The sequence below is a fragment of the Corylus avellana genome, chromosome 3 (assembly GCF_965113065.1).
Source record: "Corylus avellana chromosome 3, dhCorAvel1.hap1.2, whole genome shotgun sequence".
Lineage (NCBI taxonomy): Eukaryota > Viridiplantae > Streptophyta > Magnoliopsida > Fagales > Betulaceae > Corylus > Corylus avellana.
In genome coordinates, this window is record NC_142492.1 from 26,067,759 (window position 1) to 26,088,153 (window position 20,395).

Below are 20,395 nucleotides of genomic sequence, written 5' to 3' on the forward strand. Positions count from 1 at the left end.
CTAATTGGATCGTTTTTTAGGCTCTTATGTGTTGCTTTGATCACTTGTATCATATCCATTGGTTGAATTGTTTGGATGTTTTTATATTCTGGAATTTCTGATTTTCGGATCTGTTTTTGGCTAGAAATTGGAGGAGTGGACTTGGTTTAGAATTTGGTGAAACCCCACCTATAAAGTTACTAATTGAATCATTTTTTGGGCTCTTACGTGTGAGATTTGATCACTTGTCTATTCCATGCATTATGTGCATAGGCTGGGTCCTATGTAAGATAGATGTATTTGTCACCATATTATATTATGTTCGTAGAACATGCACGCCAAACCCTCAGTGTTTTGCTTGTCATTTAAGTATTGACTATATGATAATGTGAATGACATATATTGGGGGCTCTCTTGAATGTAGTGGCATTATTATAACTTTTAATAAAGTATGCCGATTCCAGTACCCAAAATGGGGTGCTCCGGCCACCCCATTTTCGAAAAGGGGTGGCCTTGTTTTTTATAATTTTAATTGTCTTTTATTTAACACGAAGAACAGAAAAGAGCAGAAAACTCCAAAAAAATATTTCAAAATCACTAGCTGATTCGATCTCTCTGAAAAATTAAGCAAACCTTGATTTTTGATATTGATCGGGGAGATGTCCGGAGTGACTGTATGGAGCTGTCCATCGGCATAACTGGCCTTTAAGCTGTGGAGAGGAAGAAATGACGATTTGCGGAAGAAGGGAAAATTAGATTGGGGACGAGGAACAGTGCCTCCGAAAGGGAGCTCAGACCTTGGGGATGAGGGAGCTCAGAGTTCGTTTGTGTGGAAAAACAAATGAGGGAGGAGGGAGAGGATGAAACGACGAATTGCGGAAGAGGGGAGTTTTGAGGGAGCTTGGGGACGATGAACAGTGCCAGTGAGAGGGAACTCAGACCTTGGGGATGAGGGAGCGTGAAGAGTCGTTGGTTTTCTATTTTTCTAATATATGGCCTTATTTGTCATTTACCCCATTGGTTCTCCAACACAACAAGCGCAGCAGGTGGGGGCCTTCGGTCAATCTACAGTGTCCTGGGTTTTGAAGTTCGTGCTGGCATTTGCCAAACACCCCCTTAATGACAATTGGGGAACAAGATATCTGTTATCAATAAACAAATTAGGTGAAGAAATATACCCACTGTGACTAACAGGTAACCTAGAACCATCAGCAGTATAAATGACAGGATTGGGAGAAATGGCAGACTTTTGAGAAAATAAAGTGAGGTCAGAAGTCATATGATTACAGCAAGCAGAGTCGATGAACCATGAATTTTTACCTGATATGACGGACAAGGCAGTAGAGGAACGAGACAGAACCTGATGGATTAATGCCTCAACGTCAGATGCAGTGAAAGCAGAGGATTGAGATGGGTTCTCAGTGTAAGATGCAAGTGCAGAGGAACCAAATGAAACAACTGCGGTTGTTTGTTGTAATGGAGCTCGTGACTAACATCTATTTTAGAGCTTGTAGCAATTAGCAATAGAGTGACCAGGCTGCTTGCAATAGTTGCAAATTATCTTCATGGAGGAAGACTGTGGTGTGGATTGTCTATAAGGAAATCTAGGAACACTCTGAGGTGTAGCAGCGACAATCATATCTGGAGATTGCAAGTGCATAGTGGACCGTCGAGTCTCTTTAGAAATAAGTTCTGTTACAGCAGCTTCCAATGTGGGAAAAGGATTGCGGTGTAAGAGAGAAGCCCTAGTGGGTTCAAAATCCGCACGAAGAGCCATCATGAAATGCATAAACTTCCGACGATCCCGATACTTTGCAAATATTTTCACATCTTCAAGATGCTTCAGTTAACGATCTGCAGCCGATAATTGCTCCCAAATAATATTAGTTTGAGAATAAAAATCAGCAATAGACTGAAATGGCTCTTGACGTGTCTGATAAAGTTTAGTTTCAATCTGAAACTCTAGTGAGGCATCATAAGTACAATTGTATCACTTTGCCAAAAACTCCCAGGCAGCCTTCGCATTCCCAAGCTTGGGGAGCAAACTGTGGATGGAAGGAACTGAAGTATTGATAAACCAATAAATAATCCTATAATTTGCACTATCCCAATCTTCAAATCGACTAGCAAATTTGTCGGCTGATTCACCTTCTTTTTGTGTGGGTGTAACAGTTTCTCCACAAACATAACGCCATAATCTCTTCCCTCTCAAAAAGACTTCTATATTTTGAGCTCACAACATATAATTAGAACCGTCGAAAATATTGTCAATGGGACGGACAATATTATCAAGATTGGTAGATTTTTTTTTTTTTTGGAAAATGGAAAATATTAAATAAATAAACCTGAGGGTAGTAATCCGGTGTGGCAGAGGTACAGATGCAGCCTCAAGGAATGATCTGGTGTGACGCGCACACAGCAACTATGGTGCAATCGTGAGCAACAATCCAGTGTGACGCGGTACACAGCAATGACTATAGACCTGCAGGCACGGATCCAGTGTGACGCGAGACTGTGTTGTAGAGTGGATTTGGCGCGTGAAGGCGCGTGGAGAGAGTGGGGAGCGTGTGGCGCATGAAACTCACATTCAGAGAGAGTATTCGGCACGTGGCTGCGCGTGGAGGTTCGTGGCGGCTTCTTTTCTTCATAGACTTTCAAATTTTGCGCAATAAGACCTCTAAAAAAGAACGCTCAAACGGAAAAAGAAAACTATACAGACAGGGAAGGGGGGCTTAAAAGAGGCACCAAGAAAACGATGGCTCTGATACCATGTAGAAAGACAACAGAAAGATAATCATAGAGAAGAAATTTGTATTTCTGATGTGTATTCAATTGTACAATAGAATGAACTACTTATAGTTGAATGAGGCCCTAAAGGAAAGGAAATATAATAATTACAAAATCATATAAAATCAGCATATTTACAATAACGAATACGGTATCAAATATTTTCGTAATATATTGAGAATATTACGAGAATATAATATTACGGAAATATAATATTCTAATAGGTTACAGAAAACAAAAGTTCCCACAGGGTGGGCTTTTAAACAACAAACTCATAGTGAAAACAGCTAGCAGCATGAAAATGGATAAAAGTAAATTGGAAATTAAATTGGACCACCATGAGAATATTATTCAAAATATTGTTATATGAATATATTTTTCATATCTAGCAAATTCAAATATAAAATGAGAGCAAAGAAAGTATATATACCTCTAATTAAGCTGTCCTCCAAGCTCCTCGTTCTTTCTCTCACTATTTTCATTCTACATAATGGTAGGATTGATATGATCAGATCCATAAAGTGTATTTGTATGCCTCAAATAGTTTTTATTTGTAACTGTTTATTAGTCAAATGAATATATATATATATACCTAAGAGACAGTACATATTTAAAATATATATGTTGATGCTATTTATATAAGATTGTTTAGCCGACATGATTGTAACAGTTCTGATTCTTATTTTTGTGAGGAGGAATCTCGACAGGCAGATGGTCTTCATTGATTTAATTTATTGGTCTGACCAAATCTCTCCGTGGATTACCTTTTTTTCCCCCCCTCCAAATGGCAGGGTTTTCTGCAGACAACATATCTATCATTCTTGATTAAGTTATTCCAGTTTCTCAATTTCTTAGTACTCTATCATGATCAGTTTGCATATGTTTCTGTTCTAATTTTAGGCTGAAACATATTTTTTTTTTTAATTTTATTCATAAAATAAAGTGGACTTATCACTCAAAAATCAGTGTAATTTAACCAAATAATTTAATTCACTACAAAAAAAACCAGTGTTTACCGACGTTTAATTCCAACGCCGATAAAAGTAGATTGCGGCATATATGGAGACTATATGCTAAAAAGCTATCGGCGCTTGGCAGCTGCGTATAGTATACACCGAGAAAAATACGTTGGGAACTAATTTTTGGCGTTTATTGGCAGCTGGTAAATGGTGTTTTTATTTTTTAGGGATAACTTCACTTAGGACTGCTGAACTATCATATATTTTGAGAAGACTTCTCAAATTTTAAAAACTCTCAATTTCGCCCTCGAACTTTCAATTTAATGCAATTAACCCCCCTTCATTAATTTTTGCTGTTAAACCCTAACGGAAATCACTAAAAAGACCAAATTACTCTATTTTTCTTCTCTTTTTTTTTTTCAAATTGAAATTAAGAGCCTGTTTTGGATTGCATTTGAAAAATAAAGCTTTTAAGTCAAATATAGCATTTGAGACAAAAGCTTCATTTTTAAGCTTTTACTAAAAGTGTTTTTTGGGCTATTTTTAGGCTTTTTGAACCATTAAAAGCGTTTTTAATTTTTTTTATCAAACAAGTAATTTTTTTTTTCAAACAGACTTACGCAATCTCAAACAGGCACTAAGAGTAAATTTAAAATTTTATAAAAGTTTCAAGGGTATATAAGTAATTTCATCACTTTTAACGTCCAAAAATTGACGATGGGGTAGATTACATCAAATTGAAAGTCCGAGTGGTGAAATTGAGAGATTTTGAAATTTATAAAGGTCTTTTCAAATCGCGTAGTAATTCAAGAGTCATTTTTCAAGTTTCTCCCTTTTTTTTTTGTTTTTTTTTTTGGTTGTGATCCTATTACGTAGAATTAGGAAATTTAAAGAGGGTATTTGTAAGAAGGATTTGTTTTGAACTAATCAAGTTGAAACTACCTTATTGGATAAAATCTAAAGTATATTTAGTGGGAGACTTGAATAATATTCCCTAATGTGTGTACCTTAAAGGAGAAATGATGCCAGGTGGCTTTTTCCTTATATGAAACAAAAAATATACCCATAAAACTTGACCACAATTAAAAAGTAGATTTTCTTCAAATCAAACCCACATAACAAGACTTAAAGTAGCAAGTTCTATTTGAGTCCCAACTAGAGGTATAGGATACTGTTCTTAGCCCTACTACAAAATAACAAAAAGCTGAAACATTTTGAATCTTTTCCAACGACTTATGGCAAAGGGAAGCTTGGAGAAGTGCCCTACAAATCTAAAGAAACTAGTGACTGAAAGATATATGCAAGATTTTGACAAGAACCCATTAACATATTTTCTTTTTTGCTTTGTTCCTTTCTCATTCTATATTTTCTTTGCTCCACTTTCCACCATTCCACACATTTATTCTCTTCAAATAAAGGTGGAAATGATTGTAGGGAAGAGCTGGTCCCACTATCCTTTTGAAAAAAAAAAAAAAAATCAATCAAACTGGAAATTGGTGCCTTTAATTGTCATGCAGGTCAAGGCTCGGAAAGAAGCATGTAGGTTCCCACCTAAATGAAGCCCTTTGCCCCCACATGCAGGCCAGATATATCATCTTTCAGCCTGTTTCTCAATGCCAATTCCATTGCAACTTGGGCTCCTTTGATTCCAGACATTATAGCTGATTATGTGAGTTGTGTGATGCTGGAAAAAGGAATTTAATTAGGAGAAGAAGAAGAATTGAAGAAGGGCGAAAAGAAAAAGGATTAATGAGTCACAATTCAAAGAGAATAGAAATTTGGTGAAGCCTCACGACTAAAAAGAAGAGAGAAAGAGAATTATTTATTAATCATATCTTTATTGGGGTACTCGCAAAAAAAATACATATCTTTATTGGGGTTAATTTTATTTTATTTTATTATTTATTCTAAGTTAATCCAAGTTAATTTTCTTTTTATTGGTCCTGAGCCTAACATAAGATTGGATTGAGTGCCTCAAACCCATCAAGGTGGCTCTTTGTAGCCCATTCAAGCTTGGGCCCTGGCTTCAAACCAACCGAACCACGATGGGAATAATTTGCTTTCCCACATGAAGCATTCAAATTTACACCAACATCCAAACCCACATACGCTTGTATTTTTTTTTTTTTTTTTTTTACATGTCCGCAGGAGGGGATTCAAATTAGTGACTTCCGCTTCATTATGTATAGTTCCAACCAATTGAGCTACCTCTTGCCTCTTGGAACACTTGGTACTTCTTATTAAGTTGCTTCAGATTCAATTAGGATAAAAAAAAAAAGAAAAAGGTTGCTTCAGATTGAATAATACAGGCTGGTAGCTTCTAGTAATTAGATTTTTTGCTTTCTACTTAAAAAAGCTTTTTGAGTTTTAGAAAATAGCTTACAAAAAATAGAAACATTTTTCTAGTTGAGTTTCTCCTTCTTAAACTGCTGGACCTCTGCTAGATGCTGGAAGTTTCCGACCATTTTTCACCATCATTCATCTTTCGTACGAGCTAAACGCCGAAAACTATTTTTTGGGAATTTATTTTTTATTTTTTATTTTTTTGGGAAATGATTTTGTTTAAATTTACGTAGAAACAAAAATGATTAAATTTATCTCTTTTTATGGGTTTAAGTTTTTGGGACAAACAATGATTTAACATGATATCAAAGCGGAGGTTTATGTGTTTGAACTTTCTTTCCATAATTCACCTCACATTGCAATTAAATAATAAAAAAACAAAAATTTATTTCAAACTAGTTTGGAGAAAACTTCTTCCAACCTACTCTAATAAGTGCTAAGTGTCATCTCTCAAGTAATGATATAAGGATGACTAGAGTCCTCCTAGAGTCATACCAAATATGATATGATATTTAAAATCACTAATAGATTAAAATTCAATAATGATCATCTCAAATTGAATGATGATTTTAAATGTCACATTATATTTGAGATGACTCTATAAAGGACTCTAATCCTCATATCATTACTCGTCATCTCTCATATGTTCTTTTTAATATTTTTAACAGTCATTTATTGTCATTCTACTAACCTAGGAACCCAAATATTGATTTTTAAAAAATCCAAACATATTAGATAACACTTGACATTTATTAGAGTAGGTTGAAAGAAATTTCTTTCAAACCAGTTTGAAAGAAATTTGTGTCCATTTTGTGTCCAATAATAAATACTAAATTGTTCTTAAACATATCTCAAATATTTAAGAGTTACTTGAAAGGTGAAAGGTAGCAAGCAATCATTGGGGGGGGGGGGGGGGGGGGGGGCAGGAAGTTGGCCAATTGTGTTGCATACGCAAAAAAAAAAAAAAAAAAAAAAAAAAAAAAAAAAAAAGTCTTAAGAGGCTGAAATGTGGCATATTCTGGTTGGTACAATTGAAGGTACTATATACTATGTATTATGTAACATGTTTTAAACATTTATAGAGTCCCCATCAGCTAGCAAAGGTCAAATATTACGGTTTCTTTTTTCATCTTCATTCTCATGATGGGGATTGGGGAATTCATTAAAAACATAGTACTGTTAGTACATCTCCCCCAATATAAGGGGCATAGAGTCGCCGCCCTAATTTTGGAAAATTAGGAAAACTTCTTCTTAAATAGGAATACCAACATTTACATAAATTACATTTTGAAACCAACTTTTTTCTTCATTCAAACTCAACTCATGCTTAGAAATTAAGGCCATGGTTGTTGCTATTGTTAATGACTGAAATTGTGTTTTTCGTTTTAAGAAAGTTGTTTGATGTGACAATGAAGATTAACACATTTTTGGTCCCATATTTTATAGATTTTTTACTTTAAAAATAAAAAAAAAAACTCTAGATGTAGAGGTTTACGAATAAAAAGTAAAAGAAAATTGGCTAATAACTTGGAAGCGAAACAGAAAAGAGTTAAAAAGGAATTACAATAACGTGAAGACATAGAATGAATGATTGGAGTAGGGATCGTAGAGATAGATAGAACTGTACAAGACAATTATGAGATTTGACTCCATGATGGAAACAATATAATTATAATTTGCCTTTCCACTTGGATACGCAAACTTCTATAACACCTAACCCAACCCCACCCCACGCCATCATCCATCATGCATTTATTTCAAGTCCCAACCCCAGATCCGGATTGACGGTGTAATCATTTTAGATAAAGGAAAGAGAGAGAGAGAGAGAGAGAGAGAGAAAAGAAAGGTGCGGCTGTTAAGTTAGGTAGCCAAGCCACCCCAACTATTTATGTGATCGTAACCAAAGAGCCAAAGGGTTGGTTAGGGGTGACCCAACTACCCATTTACAAACCCACTCTCTTTGCCAAACAAACCAAAAGGATTTCCAATTTACAAATTTACTATGATGCAAAAAATACTTCAACAAGAGAAGAGAATAATAATAATAATAGTCTCATTGGCAATTCAAGGAAGGAAAATATTAAGAGAAAAAAAGTAATTTCTCTGCATTTTATTCAAGTAGTCCAGCGTACAAATGACCAATTTGCTACAAAATGAATAAAGAACCTAGCAAGGGATGCAGCAGGACTGAGAGCTTAGCTTAAATGAAAGACCAATGGGTATACCCACTTTCTTCACAAAAATTAATCAGAGTGATGAAAAAATAAAAACAAATTTACATCATTCACTAATGAGATCAGATCAACCTTCTAGCATGCAGGAAGGTTCTCCTGCCAAAGACGAAAAAACACCCCGGCCCGAGAACCCCAAGAATCACCACCACCCGTGCAGCAAATTGCCCCAATTTGGGGCCTGCACAAAGAATATAAATTTTAATCCTAATCTTGGTTAATTTGTTGCCACTGCTCCCCATAATCAATCTTTTTAGATTATCCGTATTGTTAGAACCCCATTAGAGAAAATGAAGTTAGCAAAGTCAGGCTCAAGGTATGGCAGGCCAAGAAGAAGAATTCTTGTCACTCTAGTGATCTAAACTTCAATTCAAACCTGCTCTCTGTCCCTACGTATGATGGGCCTCTGACTTTAAGGCGCTTCGGCCCGATCTCTACAGGGGGTGGTTCCCTTATGGCCTTTCCCAAATCAAGCTGATACCTATCCTTTCTCTGGTGTTCTCGCTGTCTACTTATTGCTTCCTCATTGCCCAACTTCTTATACTTGATGGAAATGGGAATGCCACTTCCTCTGCCAAACCTGTCCCTCAAAGCACTATCTGGACCTTCTTTACAATTAGTAGGGGGGACAGATTTACAATTTGATTCATCAGTTCTCCAGCAATCAGAGAGCACCACTTGCTCACATCTCCCTTCAGGCTGGACTTTTTTCAGCCGTTTAAGCCCCTGGTTGTATTAAGATACCAAAGTAATGAGCCAAACTAGCATGATTACAACGAAATGTAAAGCTAAAAACAAAAACAACATACAAGAGTATGGACTTGTTTTCACAGCATCCAAAAGGAATAGTAAGAATGGAATTGAGGATCCTAAATTTCACAACCTACAATAAGCCTTGGCAGTAGGATTCAGGTTTCAAAAGGCACCAACATAACTCCAAAAAAAGTTTACAATTCAGGTTTAAGGTAAATGATAATGCTGGTGGAAAACCATGGTTGGAAAAGTCTCTAAGGAACCTAATATCAGATAATTACGACCCCCCCAATATTGCATCAGAAATTAACACATCTATAAAATATACCTGGTGATCAGAATGTTTTGCGCGAATGGCCTCATTCGCATCTCTTTTATCCACCTTCAGCGAAGTACGACGCTTGACCCTAAATATCTCAGAATCAGAATCATCACTGTCTTGATCCACAATATGCTTAACCCCTGGTCTGTGAAGATTGTTCGGAAGTGAAGTCCAACATTCATCACAAGACTGTGAGGATAGAGAAGATTCATACGCACACCGTGAAGCTTCTTCAGAATACTTTTTAGAGTCAGGATTCCCAGAATTAAAGTTAGCATTCCCCTTTATTACCTGCTTAAGAAAATATAAATACCAAAAATGAACTTCAATTAGTTCAAAATTTAATTTACAGTTAGTTCACTTCTTGTGCAGAAGTTTTTAAGTAACCACACAAATTGTTCAGGTATGAGGTATCACAAAAGACAACCACATTTGGCAATCAGAGAACTAGATCTTACGTTGTTTGGTACAGAATAACTCTCAAGAGGCTCCACTGAAGAAGAAAGAGTTGATGCAGCATAAGAAACAGAGGCTTCAGAAACTTCAGATCTCATATTTTCTTTGGCAGAACTCAACACGAGCAGGCTATCAGCAACACACTCTACCTCTTGTGATAGATCTTGAGTTGTAACAGAAAGTCGAGGGTTCAACTCAAATTTTATCTCGCAATAAGGAGAGTATCCATTTTCTTCAGCTCTCTGAAACATATAGGAAAAGCAGGGTGAATACAAGTTATCACCATTTCTAGCTTGCCGATGAATCTCCTCTAAAATTCCCCCTTCCTGCTCAAATTTCTTGGCTGCAGCTTCCATTTCTGAAATATCCTCCCCCAAAAAGAGAGTATAATTGCTCCCACACGAGAAGTCGAGAGACTCAATATCTGGGTTGGCAATCAGGATCATCATCATAAGCAATCAAGAAGACAATCAAAAACAAGTGTCAGGTGTCTTATAGAAATTGAATTTGATTCATTGTTTGGCATTAGAACTTTTGTCAGGAAAAATCCATCATTATGAATGGGTACAATGGTATGTCATGAATTCCAACAATTGATCGACCACCAATAACGGTGATGCTCCAATTTCTGTCAAGACCCCATTCAAAACAATGGATTTGTGCTGCAAATGCTATGAAAAAAAATGGAGTGTTCAAGTTCCATGAGACAGCCATACAGCCTATAAACAAACATATCAATTTAAGAATGTTAGTCTCAATAACAGCATATTGAGCAAAGCATACCATGACGGAGGCACACGGGGTGCATGTAACAGTTGCAGCTGATGTATGCTACATAACAATCACGTTTGCATATGCTGCATACAATAGTTTCGTGAGCGAATGAAGAAACACCAGTGCAAGCCCTTGATTTCATCAAAGCCCATCGGGCACAATGCTGGAAACGCATCAGATTTACAAACGAGATCTTAACACAACGATTAGAGACCGAGTCTGCAGATGAATAATCCAAATCTTCAAGTTCTAAACTCGTATAGAGAAGCTTTGCTTCCTTACACAGAAGTTCCTCATGAGGAAGCAGAGGCACCCTGTTAAGAAATGCATAGCGCCGGCTAGCTACAGCCCCCAAAGGAAACCAATCGCCAATTGCAAAATTCACTGCCTCGCCGCAATTGAAACCTATAGTTCCACAACAATATAAGTAACTTTCACAAATTCTGACATAAGCACAGAGAGAAAGAGAGAGAGAGAGAGAGAGAGAGAGATCAATGAAACATCTATTTACTATTCTCTTTTTGCCTAATTTTAATCTGCAGTATAACCAAAATGCAGAAGAAAATCGTACCATGACTAAAACCAGAATGATATGCTCTTGGGAAGGTAATTACGAACTCCCCAGGCTTTTGCACAGCCTTGTAGACAGGGACACCATGTTCCAACAAAATATTGGGTGGAAACAAAGTAGTTTTCCCTAGAAGAACATCGAAAGCTCCATCCTCACCATCAGTTGATAAAATATCGCGAGTATAGACATGTTCCCTGACCACCTTTTCAAATTCTAAAGCCGCATGACCTGGAATGCCATACCAAGTTTTTGCTGCCCCACAGTGATGATAATTTATACTGCCATAAACCCAAAAAGTAAATAAATAATAATAATATTTTTCAGCATTCAAATCAAAGATATTGGATCACTAAAACTCTAAAATAACAAATAAACATGTACCTGTACAAGTAATGATCTTCCACATGCCAAGCAAACATACTGAAGAGCATTCCAATGTAAAGCATAGGATCGGTTACTCCCTGAAACAAATGCAATATAAGGGGATGAACACACGTTATGTAAATAAGGCAAAAATTTTCAAGAAAGCACAAAGTTATTTTCTGGGTACCGGAATAGCTCTATCCAGAAGACGCAAAACGGACTTTGGCAACCGTGAAAGATTCTGCAATAGCATAAAAAGGTATTATGTAATACTTTGTAGAAGGATGTTATTTTATTTTATTTTTTCTTGATAAGTAATAGTCACTTCTTATTAAAAGCGTAAGGCGTCCCTAAGTACACCGGAAGGCTTTGTAGAGACCCAATCAGTAAAAATAAATAAATAAATAAGGTTCTTAAATAGTGTAAATCTTTTTTTTTTTTTGGGGGGGGGGGGGGGGGGGATTTGTAGGAAAATATTTATTTAAAAAATTATTTTATTTTCTGGGGAGGGGCTCAGAGGAACTAGATACCAATTTAAAGAAACAAAGAATATAAAAGGGGAAAAATAAGATAAAGAAATGAAGTGCTACATTGAACAAGGCATCACACAGTTGTCTTGCATGTATTTCAGTTTACTCAGTGAGAACAAAGCACAGAAAATCCGATCTTTCTTTTAATGACTGAATCGCCAATATCCACAACAAGATATTTATACTATTTAATATTCAGTTGTTAAGTGCAAGTTTTATGGAAAAAGTGGTCCTCATTACAGGTTTTGCCTTTCCCTCAATTTGATGCTGCTCGGGATGTTTTTTTCATTATGCCACTGGTTATGTAGGCTTTGTTGAGCAGACCTTATTTGGGGCATTGCTTTTGTCAGTTTGTGCCAATTCAAATGAGTGTCCTAACTAGTAAGAAAAAGGACAAGGTCCCTCGGCACACTGCTTTGCAAAGTACAGCAACTAAAAATCAAAATTGAGCACTAGATCATCCTCCAACTCAGAAAAATCACTTTGCATAAAGAAAGAGATATAATAAGCTATTGAAACTTAACCACTTGTAACTATTCTACCACTGTTTCTTTGGTACTAAAACTAAGCAAAAGATCCTCTATTCAAACTCAAGAAAGAAGTAAAGGTATTAAAGGAATCAAAACCTTCAAATTCCATTTGCTATTTCCAAGCTGATCAATGGGAGAAGATGAAAAGGCACTACCATCAACATCGCATGCATATTCAACAGTTTCTGTCTTCCCACAAGCAATTTCTTGCCAAAATTCTTTTTCCATGTATGCGGCAGGAAGACATCCAGCACTACAATATCTACGAGCAAAAACCTTGTTTGCCATTTTCTCGAAATCACGAAATGTATAATTTCTGAAAAGTTTACACTCAGACTCAAAACCAGAGTAAAAATCAATTCAAAATATTATATTCCTATGTAATAAAGGAACTCACCTTCCACTCATGAAAAAGGTGACCTTGTCATCAGAGTCCCATTCTGCAAGCCGAAGAGGCTGAACTCTAGTTGTGAACTTGAAACCAGATTTTTCCTTCATCAATACAATCCCAGCTGGAACAGAAGCACTCAATGGGGAAATAATCTTGCATATACCTGAAACAAGCAAGGATATAAAAAGGGAAGAAGTGGGTCAAAATTCCGTTCATGAGGAAGAAAACAGTAGAAGCTCCACAACTTAATTTTCAGATGCATCAGATATAGCGAAGCAGCTATTGCAACCAAAATAAAAAGGGAGGGGGGGCGGGGCACATAATTTCCATCAGAAAACACCAGAGAAACAAAAGCCCAAACATTAAAATGATAATCTATACTACATATTTAAAGAGTAGTCAATTTGGGAATTAAGTGGTGTCCACGATATCCCTCCCTAGATGATTATTCTTATAGAATCTAGTATTTTGTAATCATGACAATCATTTAAAATTTGCAGGCCATGCTTTTAATGGAGTACTTGTGCGTGTGTATGTGTGTGTGTGTGCGTGTGGGGGGGGGGCCGGGGGGGGGGGGGGGGGGGGGGGGGGGGTGGGGGGTTAATGAATATGCTTGTAGTAGTCATGGCATCTGTACAAAATATATAAACGAAGGAGTGTTACCATGTCTTGAGGCTTCTGGAGCTATCTTCTGCAAATAGACCAAAGGATCCTCAAACTCCTCCTTCGTTGGACAGTATACAGGGCACTCCGGAATTTTCTGAGTCCATTCTAGATCACTTGTGTCAAACTTGTCAACCTTGCGCTTGGAAAAGACTTCTGCACCACCATGTAGCCTCACACCACATGATGCCGAAGCTCTCAAAGCATCTCCTCCACTCCTAGTCATCACGTTGGTGACACTCACAGTCTCAGTAACGGTTTCTGATTTCATCCGCTGAAGCCTTTTACGCTTCAGAAGTTCTAACCCATTTTTAGCTTCTTTGGACAAACAACCCCTTCCTTCTACCTGTCAAAAGACAATATACTTCAGGCGCTCAAAAATCAGCAAATATGGAAGGAGAACTAAAAGTGAATTAAAGACACGCAAAAGGTTGCAACTGATCGAGCTGAACTGAATACTTATACTCAATACAGCTCCTAGTTGACCTCTGATCCATGCATGTTATTAACATAGAAATATCATTGATTGCACTGAGCTTACTTAATGAAGTTGAAGTAAAACCACCATTTACACAAATTTATCAATCAAGTATGGCCCAACAAACTGCTAAATCAAGTGCTATTGCTAATAGCTAACAGCCTAACAATTTCAGTGGATCAGCTTACTAAATTAAATCATGGGCACAACACCTCAAATTAGTTTGGATACATCAACACTGCTGCAACATAAGAAAATGGCTTTCTATAGAACTCAGTTAAAACATCAAATCGTGCAATATATATTCTGACAAAAACTGCTGGTCGTGTATATTAGAGACCTGAGTAGAGCATGCACTGCAGCCTATGAAACATAGACCAAATTTCCCGCATTATTTTTATCAACCATAGTTTTTAATCTGCCGCAAGAGTTTAAACTAAGAATCATTCAGTTGGTCTCCAATTAACGAATCCAAGATAGGTACAAGACCACAACCTCATATATAAATCATCATCAGAAAAGAAATATAAACTGTTCAAACATGGAACAGTCGTAAATGTATATTTGACTGCAATCAAAATTCGAGAATAGACCAATAAAATTAATCATCCACATGGTTTCAACACAAAGATACGTTAAAAAAAATAAAAATATGTCAGAGCAAAGAACCACATGGATTAACCAAGGCACAACCAAAATCAGAAACGAGGACCAACTGACCTACAAGTCGCATGTGAGCCAATCCCCAAAGAAATTTACAATCAAAGCCAAGCAAAAAGACCCAATATTAGATATTACCATATCAACTTCTTCTAGTTCAAATATTTTTCAACGGCAACTTTCAATCTTATCCATTTATAGTCAAACCAAATTCTAATATTGAACAATCTCGTTGAAATCATCATTACGTCCAACCTCGTGATTACATGACACCCCATCAAAACGTAATTAGAAAAATAAAAATTGCGACTAAAAAAAAATAACAAATTATAAATAGAAGAAAAAAAAAAAAAAAAAAGTAATTAGTTTATGAATACAAAGAAAGTTCTTAAATTAGGAATAAGAAGAAGAAAAAAATTAACATCTACTTTTCAAAATAAATTAAAAATATCAAATTCTCAGAAATGCATCATATACGTTTGTCATAGCATGAACAACTCCGCAAAACTCAGGATTTTTACAAAATCAGACCCCCCAAAAAAGCCAAATTTGAAAAACAAATAAAAATATAAAAAATGGTAATTAAGCGAATAATTCTGAAACCGCTCCAAAAGAAAACAATGTCCAAGATCTAAATAATTAAACCGAAGAAAACGAATTCACAAAATTTCTAACCAAAAATTCCGAAATTGAAAATTAAACATGAAATCGGAGAGAAAACCAAAACATGAACCACATACCATCTCATTCCGAAGCCTTTCTGTATAGGCCTCCGTCTTCGTTCGCTTGGCCGAGCACAGAATCCAAAACAACCACAAACCGAATCCGAATCCCAAAAACCAAACCCTAGATCGCGATTCCAGCCATCAAAAAATCAACACCAAGCCTTCAAGGCCAACCAGGCGCGCCACATTCTCTCAAAACGCCACCAGCAAGACCGCACCGGTTCAGACTCGGAGATCCGAAGCCTTCTAAGCCCGAGCCGCGCAAAACCAAATGGAAACCGAAGGAAGACAATGAGAGAAGGACCCGCGGTTTTCCGGCGAGGCGCTGAGGCTTTTCGCCGGAGAAAACCCTGGTTTTCCGGCGAGTTTAGAGGTTTTCCGGCGCGAAGGAAGAGAGACAAACAGTGGATATATGAGAGAGAGATGAGAGAGAGAGAAGGCTTAGAAAACCGAAAAAGCGTTTAGAGAGGATAACTTATAGTTTTATACTCCTTTTTCGTGGTAAAAACAATATTCAATAGAAATTCTTTTTCTTTTTTTCTTTTTTATTTGATTAAAGAGAATTAAATTAAAAGGGAGGAGAAGTGTGAAGGAAAGTGGAGGTTGTTAGGTGGTTCAACCAAACGCTTGCCGGCCAAAACGCGTTTTTTTTTTTTCTTTTCTGCTCGCGTTTCGCTGGTTTTGGAAGCATTTCGTTTCCCAATTGACCTTATTACCCCTACATAGACGTTGGTATATTGGCTATTCCTAGGGTATTATAGTCAATTAGATGGACGGTGCAATCGATGAGTTCTGGTTTCTGTTGCGGTCAGAGAGAGAAACTAGCAGGAAAGTCGGAACCATCGCGTGTGGTTCAACAGAGCGCGAATGTGTACAGAAGGAGAAGATCTGACCGACCATCTCTTCATCATCAACTACGAACAGCAAACAAGGGACGAGTCCAGGGGATCTCAAACTGACGTGCCGTACAAGATAACGCTCACCTACCTTCCAGTTAGTTAGTCTTGTAGCGGGAAAGACAAACTTCTCCTCACCAGTTCATACGTCTACAAGCAAAACAAAACAGGGGTAGTTTAGACTTTTTGGTAGGAGGAAACAAAAGTCACTTCCGCAATGTAAGTGAGCTACCTTATGCGTGACCGGACGTAAGTCCAAAAACACAACGCTGACGCGCCACGTGGCGAGATATATGCCAAGAAGTACACACGGCAGGCGGATAAAGCTGCGGTTTCGGGGGTTTTTTTGTAAGTTATTACTGTGAGAAGGGGGTGGGGGGGGGGGTATGGTGCCAGAACGGAAATAGCTGGCGGTTACAGCAGGTTGCACGCTCGCAAATGACCGGCTCCTTCCCCGTGGCCATTCACGAGAAGCTTCCGAAACCCACCTGCCGTTGCCGGTATCCGGTCTTCTTTCTCTCTCCTAATCCTATTGGTTGCTTGCACTTTTAGCTTTTGCTACGCGGAGGTTGGGGCTAATGATTAGTTTTCCACCGTTTGCGAAAACGAAGCCTTTGAATTGTAAATACGAAATATATCTGTCTCTTTGGCGGCTCGGCCCTAAACGCTAGGTCAACCATTTTAGTTTTTACACTAGTCTACGGCTTCGCGGCTCGGCTCCCATTTAGCCTGGCTTGATTTTCGCTATTTTTTCAGTCTATATTGGGAAACAAAAATAACCAATAAGCAAATATTTTGGCACGAACTGACAAAACTTGCCTTTTTTTTAAAATGTTTGGCGTAACTACCACAACTAATAAATGACCCTATGGCATCACGAAATTTACGCCAATAAATAAAGAAATATTTTAAGAGATTTAATTTTAATCGTTGTTTAAACTATAATATACATGTTATTATTATTAAAATAATAGTATGTAAGTCAAATTCAACTGTTATTTGTCAGAATTATTAGTCATTTTGAAAAACAAAAAAAAAAAATTGTTAAAGAATTTATATAAATCTTATTTGCTCAAATAAATTTCAGATTGTTCAATTACTTAGGGTAGTTTGGGTTTTTAATTTTAAAAAGTGTATTAAAAATAGTGATTTTAAAGTGTTTGGCAAAATTGTAATTTAGTCTTTAAAATCGCAGTTTAATCTATAAAATTATGCTCTTTTAAACGTGAGTTTTTTAAAATGCATATTCTTTCAAATTGCAATGCAGTGTTAAACAATTTTGTGTTTTAATTTAAAATTACACTTTTTACTTATAAAATTGTAATGCCAAACGCATCCTTATCGGGGGCAAGTGAATTTCTTACCTTGTGTGTTTAAAAATTGTTAAATTTCCGAAATTACTGTGAATTTATATCGTGTGGCTGTGAGGGTTATTTGGGTAATTTAAAAGTGGGGCTTTTTATGTGCAAAAGGGGTAGTAGAGGGCCAAGGGTGGGTTTCTGGGAAGTACAGGAATTGACGAAAATGCCTGATGAGGATTGCGAAATCACTAGAATACCTTTCCCGTTTGGTGTATGTACGTTTGGGATTACAAAATGTCCTTTTCTTTGGACCACCTGAGAAACCAGCTTTTGTTGGAAGTGAAAAATTGGGGAAAGGAGATCCTATGCTTGATTCCTAATGCTTGCCTCATTTTTAACCGTCCGATGCTTTTACTTTTACAGAATAGAATCTTTCTTCTTGTGGGTTGAAATTTTACTATTATTTAAAAACAAAAAGTTGAAATACATGTTGTTGTTATAGAAATAAATAAAATCTTAATGGCCAAAAAATAATTATGAGCTACTGAAATTGCCTATTGACAACCATTGCATAATACGTGCCTTACATATTGTGTTGATTACCCATTGGCCAATCTATTGCACTTGTTAAAAAAATAAACACAGCGGAATATAGGTCACGATACTTCTCTTGCACTGAAATAGGATTTAACTGATGTTGTTTTATGTGTTCAACTTTTGAATAAATAACAATTTTTCTCTGGTTAGTGGAGCACGCTGACACCCACGATATCTGCAATCTAAATATTTCACACTCGCTCTAGAAAACGAGAGAGAGAGAGAGAGAGAATGAAAGAAAGACATTTTCATATATTAATGGCTGTAAAAAACAATTATCAAATATCTCTTTTACAATATCAACCTTTTAAACATCCATACGTTAAAATGCCTTTTAGTGCATTCTAATGTTGTAGAGGTTATTCTTTAGGGTGGAGTAATGTTCATGTTACCCCTCATGGGCTGCCCGCCAATGGGCACCCTATATTCATTAGGACAAAGTTTCTTCAAAATTTAGTTAAAAATGTAATTTTTGTATATTTTTAGCTATTTCTATTTTAGAACCGATAAATGATATTTAGTAGAATCTCATACGACTGTCATACAACTATAATAATGTGGCAATGAATATCAGTTATTAATTTTTATTTTTACAAGCTCATCTTTTTGATCTAAAAATTAATTTTTATTGTCATACCATCATAATTATATATGCAACTAACAAGAGAAAATCTACTAAATAGCATACATTCTACACTTTAAAACTGTTTATACTTTTATTAAAATAATATTACATTTATTTTTCTATTTTTAACTATTTCTCTCTCTCTCTCTCTCTCTTCTCATCTCTCTCGCATGCTTCTTGCCGCCATTATACATATCTCTTCTCCAAAATCTCACTCGTCATGAAGCTTCGCCAGCATCAGTTCGTACTCGCCACCACCGCATGTTCTCGTCATTCACTCAATCTGTCATGTTACATGGGAGAGAGATGTCGAGAGAGGAAAGAAATTTTTTTTTTTTAAAAAAAAAAAATATATATATATATATATATATATATATATATATATATCTCTTTTTTTTTTTTTTTCTTTTTTTTGGAAAAATACGTTTTACCCCTTTCACTATTCACACATTTGTACTTTGACCTCTAATATTTAAAAAGTGACACTTGACCTCCAAAACTTTCAAATTGTTACAATTCAATCATTCTGACTTTTTTTTTCCCCCCAAAATGCTCTATCCCAAGTTAAAAAAAATTAAAAATTAAGTGATGTCCGGTCTAGGGTGGCTTCAGCCCAACTGGGGTGGCCGGCCACTCCTTAATTTTTAATTTTTTTGATGTAGGCATTTTGGAAAAAAAAAAAAAAAAGAGCTAGAATGGTCGAATTACAACAATTTGAAAGTTTGGAGGGTTAAGTGTTACTTTTTAAACATTAGAGATCAAAGTGCAAATTGGTGCACAATTCAAGGGAGTAAAATGTATTTTCTTTTTCTTTTTCTTTTCTTCTATTGAGTGTTGTTGAATATGATAACAAAAAAACAAAAAAAAATTACCTAGTCTAAATTTGTTGCTTTAGATAGGTGCAATTTTATAAGGTATATATATATATATATATATATAGGATCCAAGGGGAGCCATATCCCCCAAAAGATCTGTCCAATCATGATGCCCACTAAGCATGTGATAAATTTATGCCCCAGTTACCACATTTATCATCATCATAGTCTAAAAGCTAAAAGCTAAAATGGGTTAACATCAAGGTAGCCTAAAAGATTGGAAGATAATAAATGAAGCAAAAGTTATATTTATATATATAGATATAGAGTATAGTTTATATATATATAAATATATAAGAGAATGATACCAAAAAGATGGGATGTAATATAATTGATGTGGATGTTGAAGATTCCATATTACACATAATTTTTAGTTACACTGTCAAGCTGGCACATGGATCGTTGACCAATCACCGGGCTCCATTCGATGCAGGTAGGTTTATATAACTATCAACAAATACTACTCAACGCTCATTATCGGCTAATTTTTCATGGCTCTTTTTGGCTAGCTATTGAGCCGACTAACCTTTTTTCTGAATAATAAAAATTAATGGGGTAGAAAAAAAAAAAAAAATATATATATATA

The 20,395-nt window shown here is 36.2% G+C and overlaps 1 protein-coding gene and 1 pseudogene across 2 annotated transcripts; both read right to left on the reverse strand.

Annotated features, from left to right (window-relative positions):
* Positions 1-1,480: 1,480 nt before the first annotated feature.
* Positions 1,481-5,381, reverse strand: LOC148587017 (uncharacterized; annotated as a pseudogene).
* Positions 5,382-8,104: 2,723 nt separating this feature from the next.
* Positions 8,105-15,985, reverse strand: LOC132176087 (Transcription factor jumonji (jmj) family protein / zinc finger (C5HC2 type) family protein). 2 transcript variants are annotated; one of them, XM_059588209.2, is made up of 11 exons: positions 15,531-15,985; positions 13,653-13,998; positions 12,996-13,152; positions 12,695-12,914; positions 11,726-11,779; positions 11,557-11,636; positions 11,176-11,453; positions 10,614-11,009; positions 9,833-10,254; positions 9,381-9,665; positions 8,105-9,025 (listed from the first exon to the last, which is right to left on the reverse strand). In XM_059588209.2, the coding sequence occupies exons 1-11, from the start codon at positions 15,531-15,533 to the stop codon at positions 8,645-8,647; spliced, it is 2,622 nt and encodes an 873-aa protein (XP_059444192.2). In that variant the 5' UTR covers positions 15,534-15,985; the 3' UTR covers positions 8,105-8,644. The 2 variants fall into 2 exon arrangements, with proteins under 2 accessions (XP_059444192.2, XP_059444193.2); XM_059588210.2 differs by having other exon boundaries at positions 13,653-14,016.
* Positions 15,986-20,395: the final 4,410 nt, after the last annotated feature.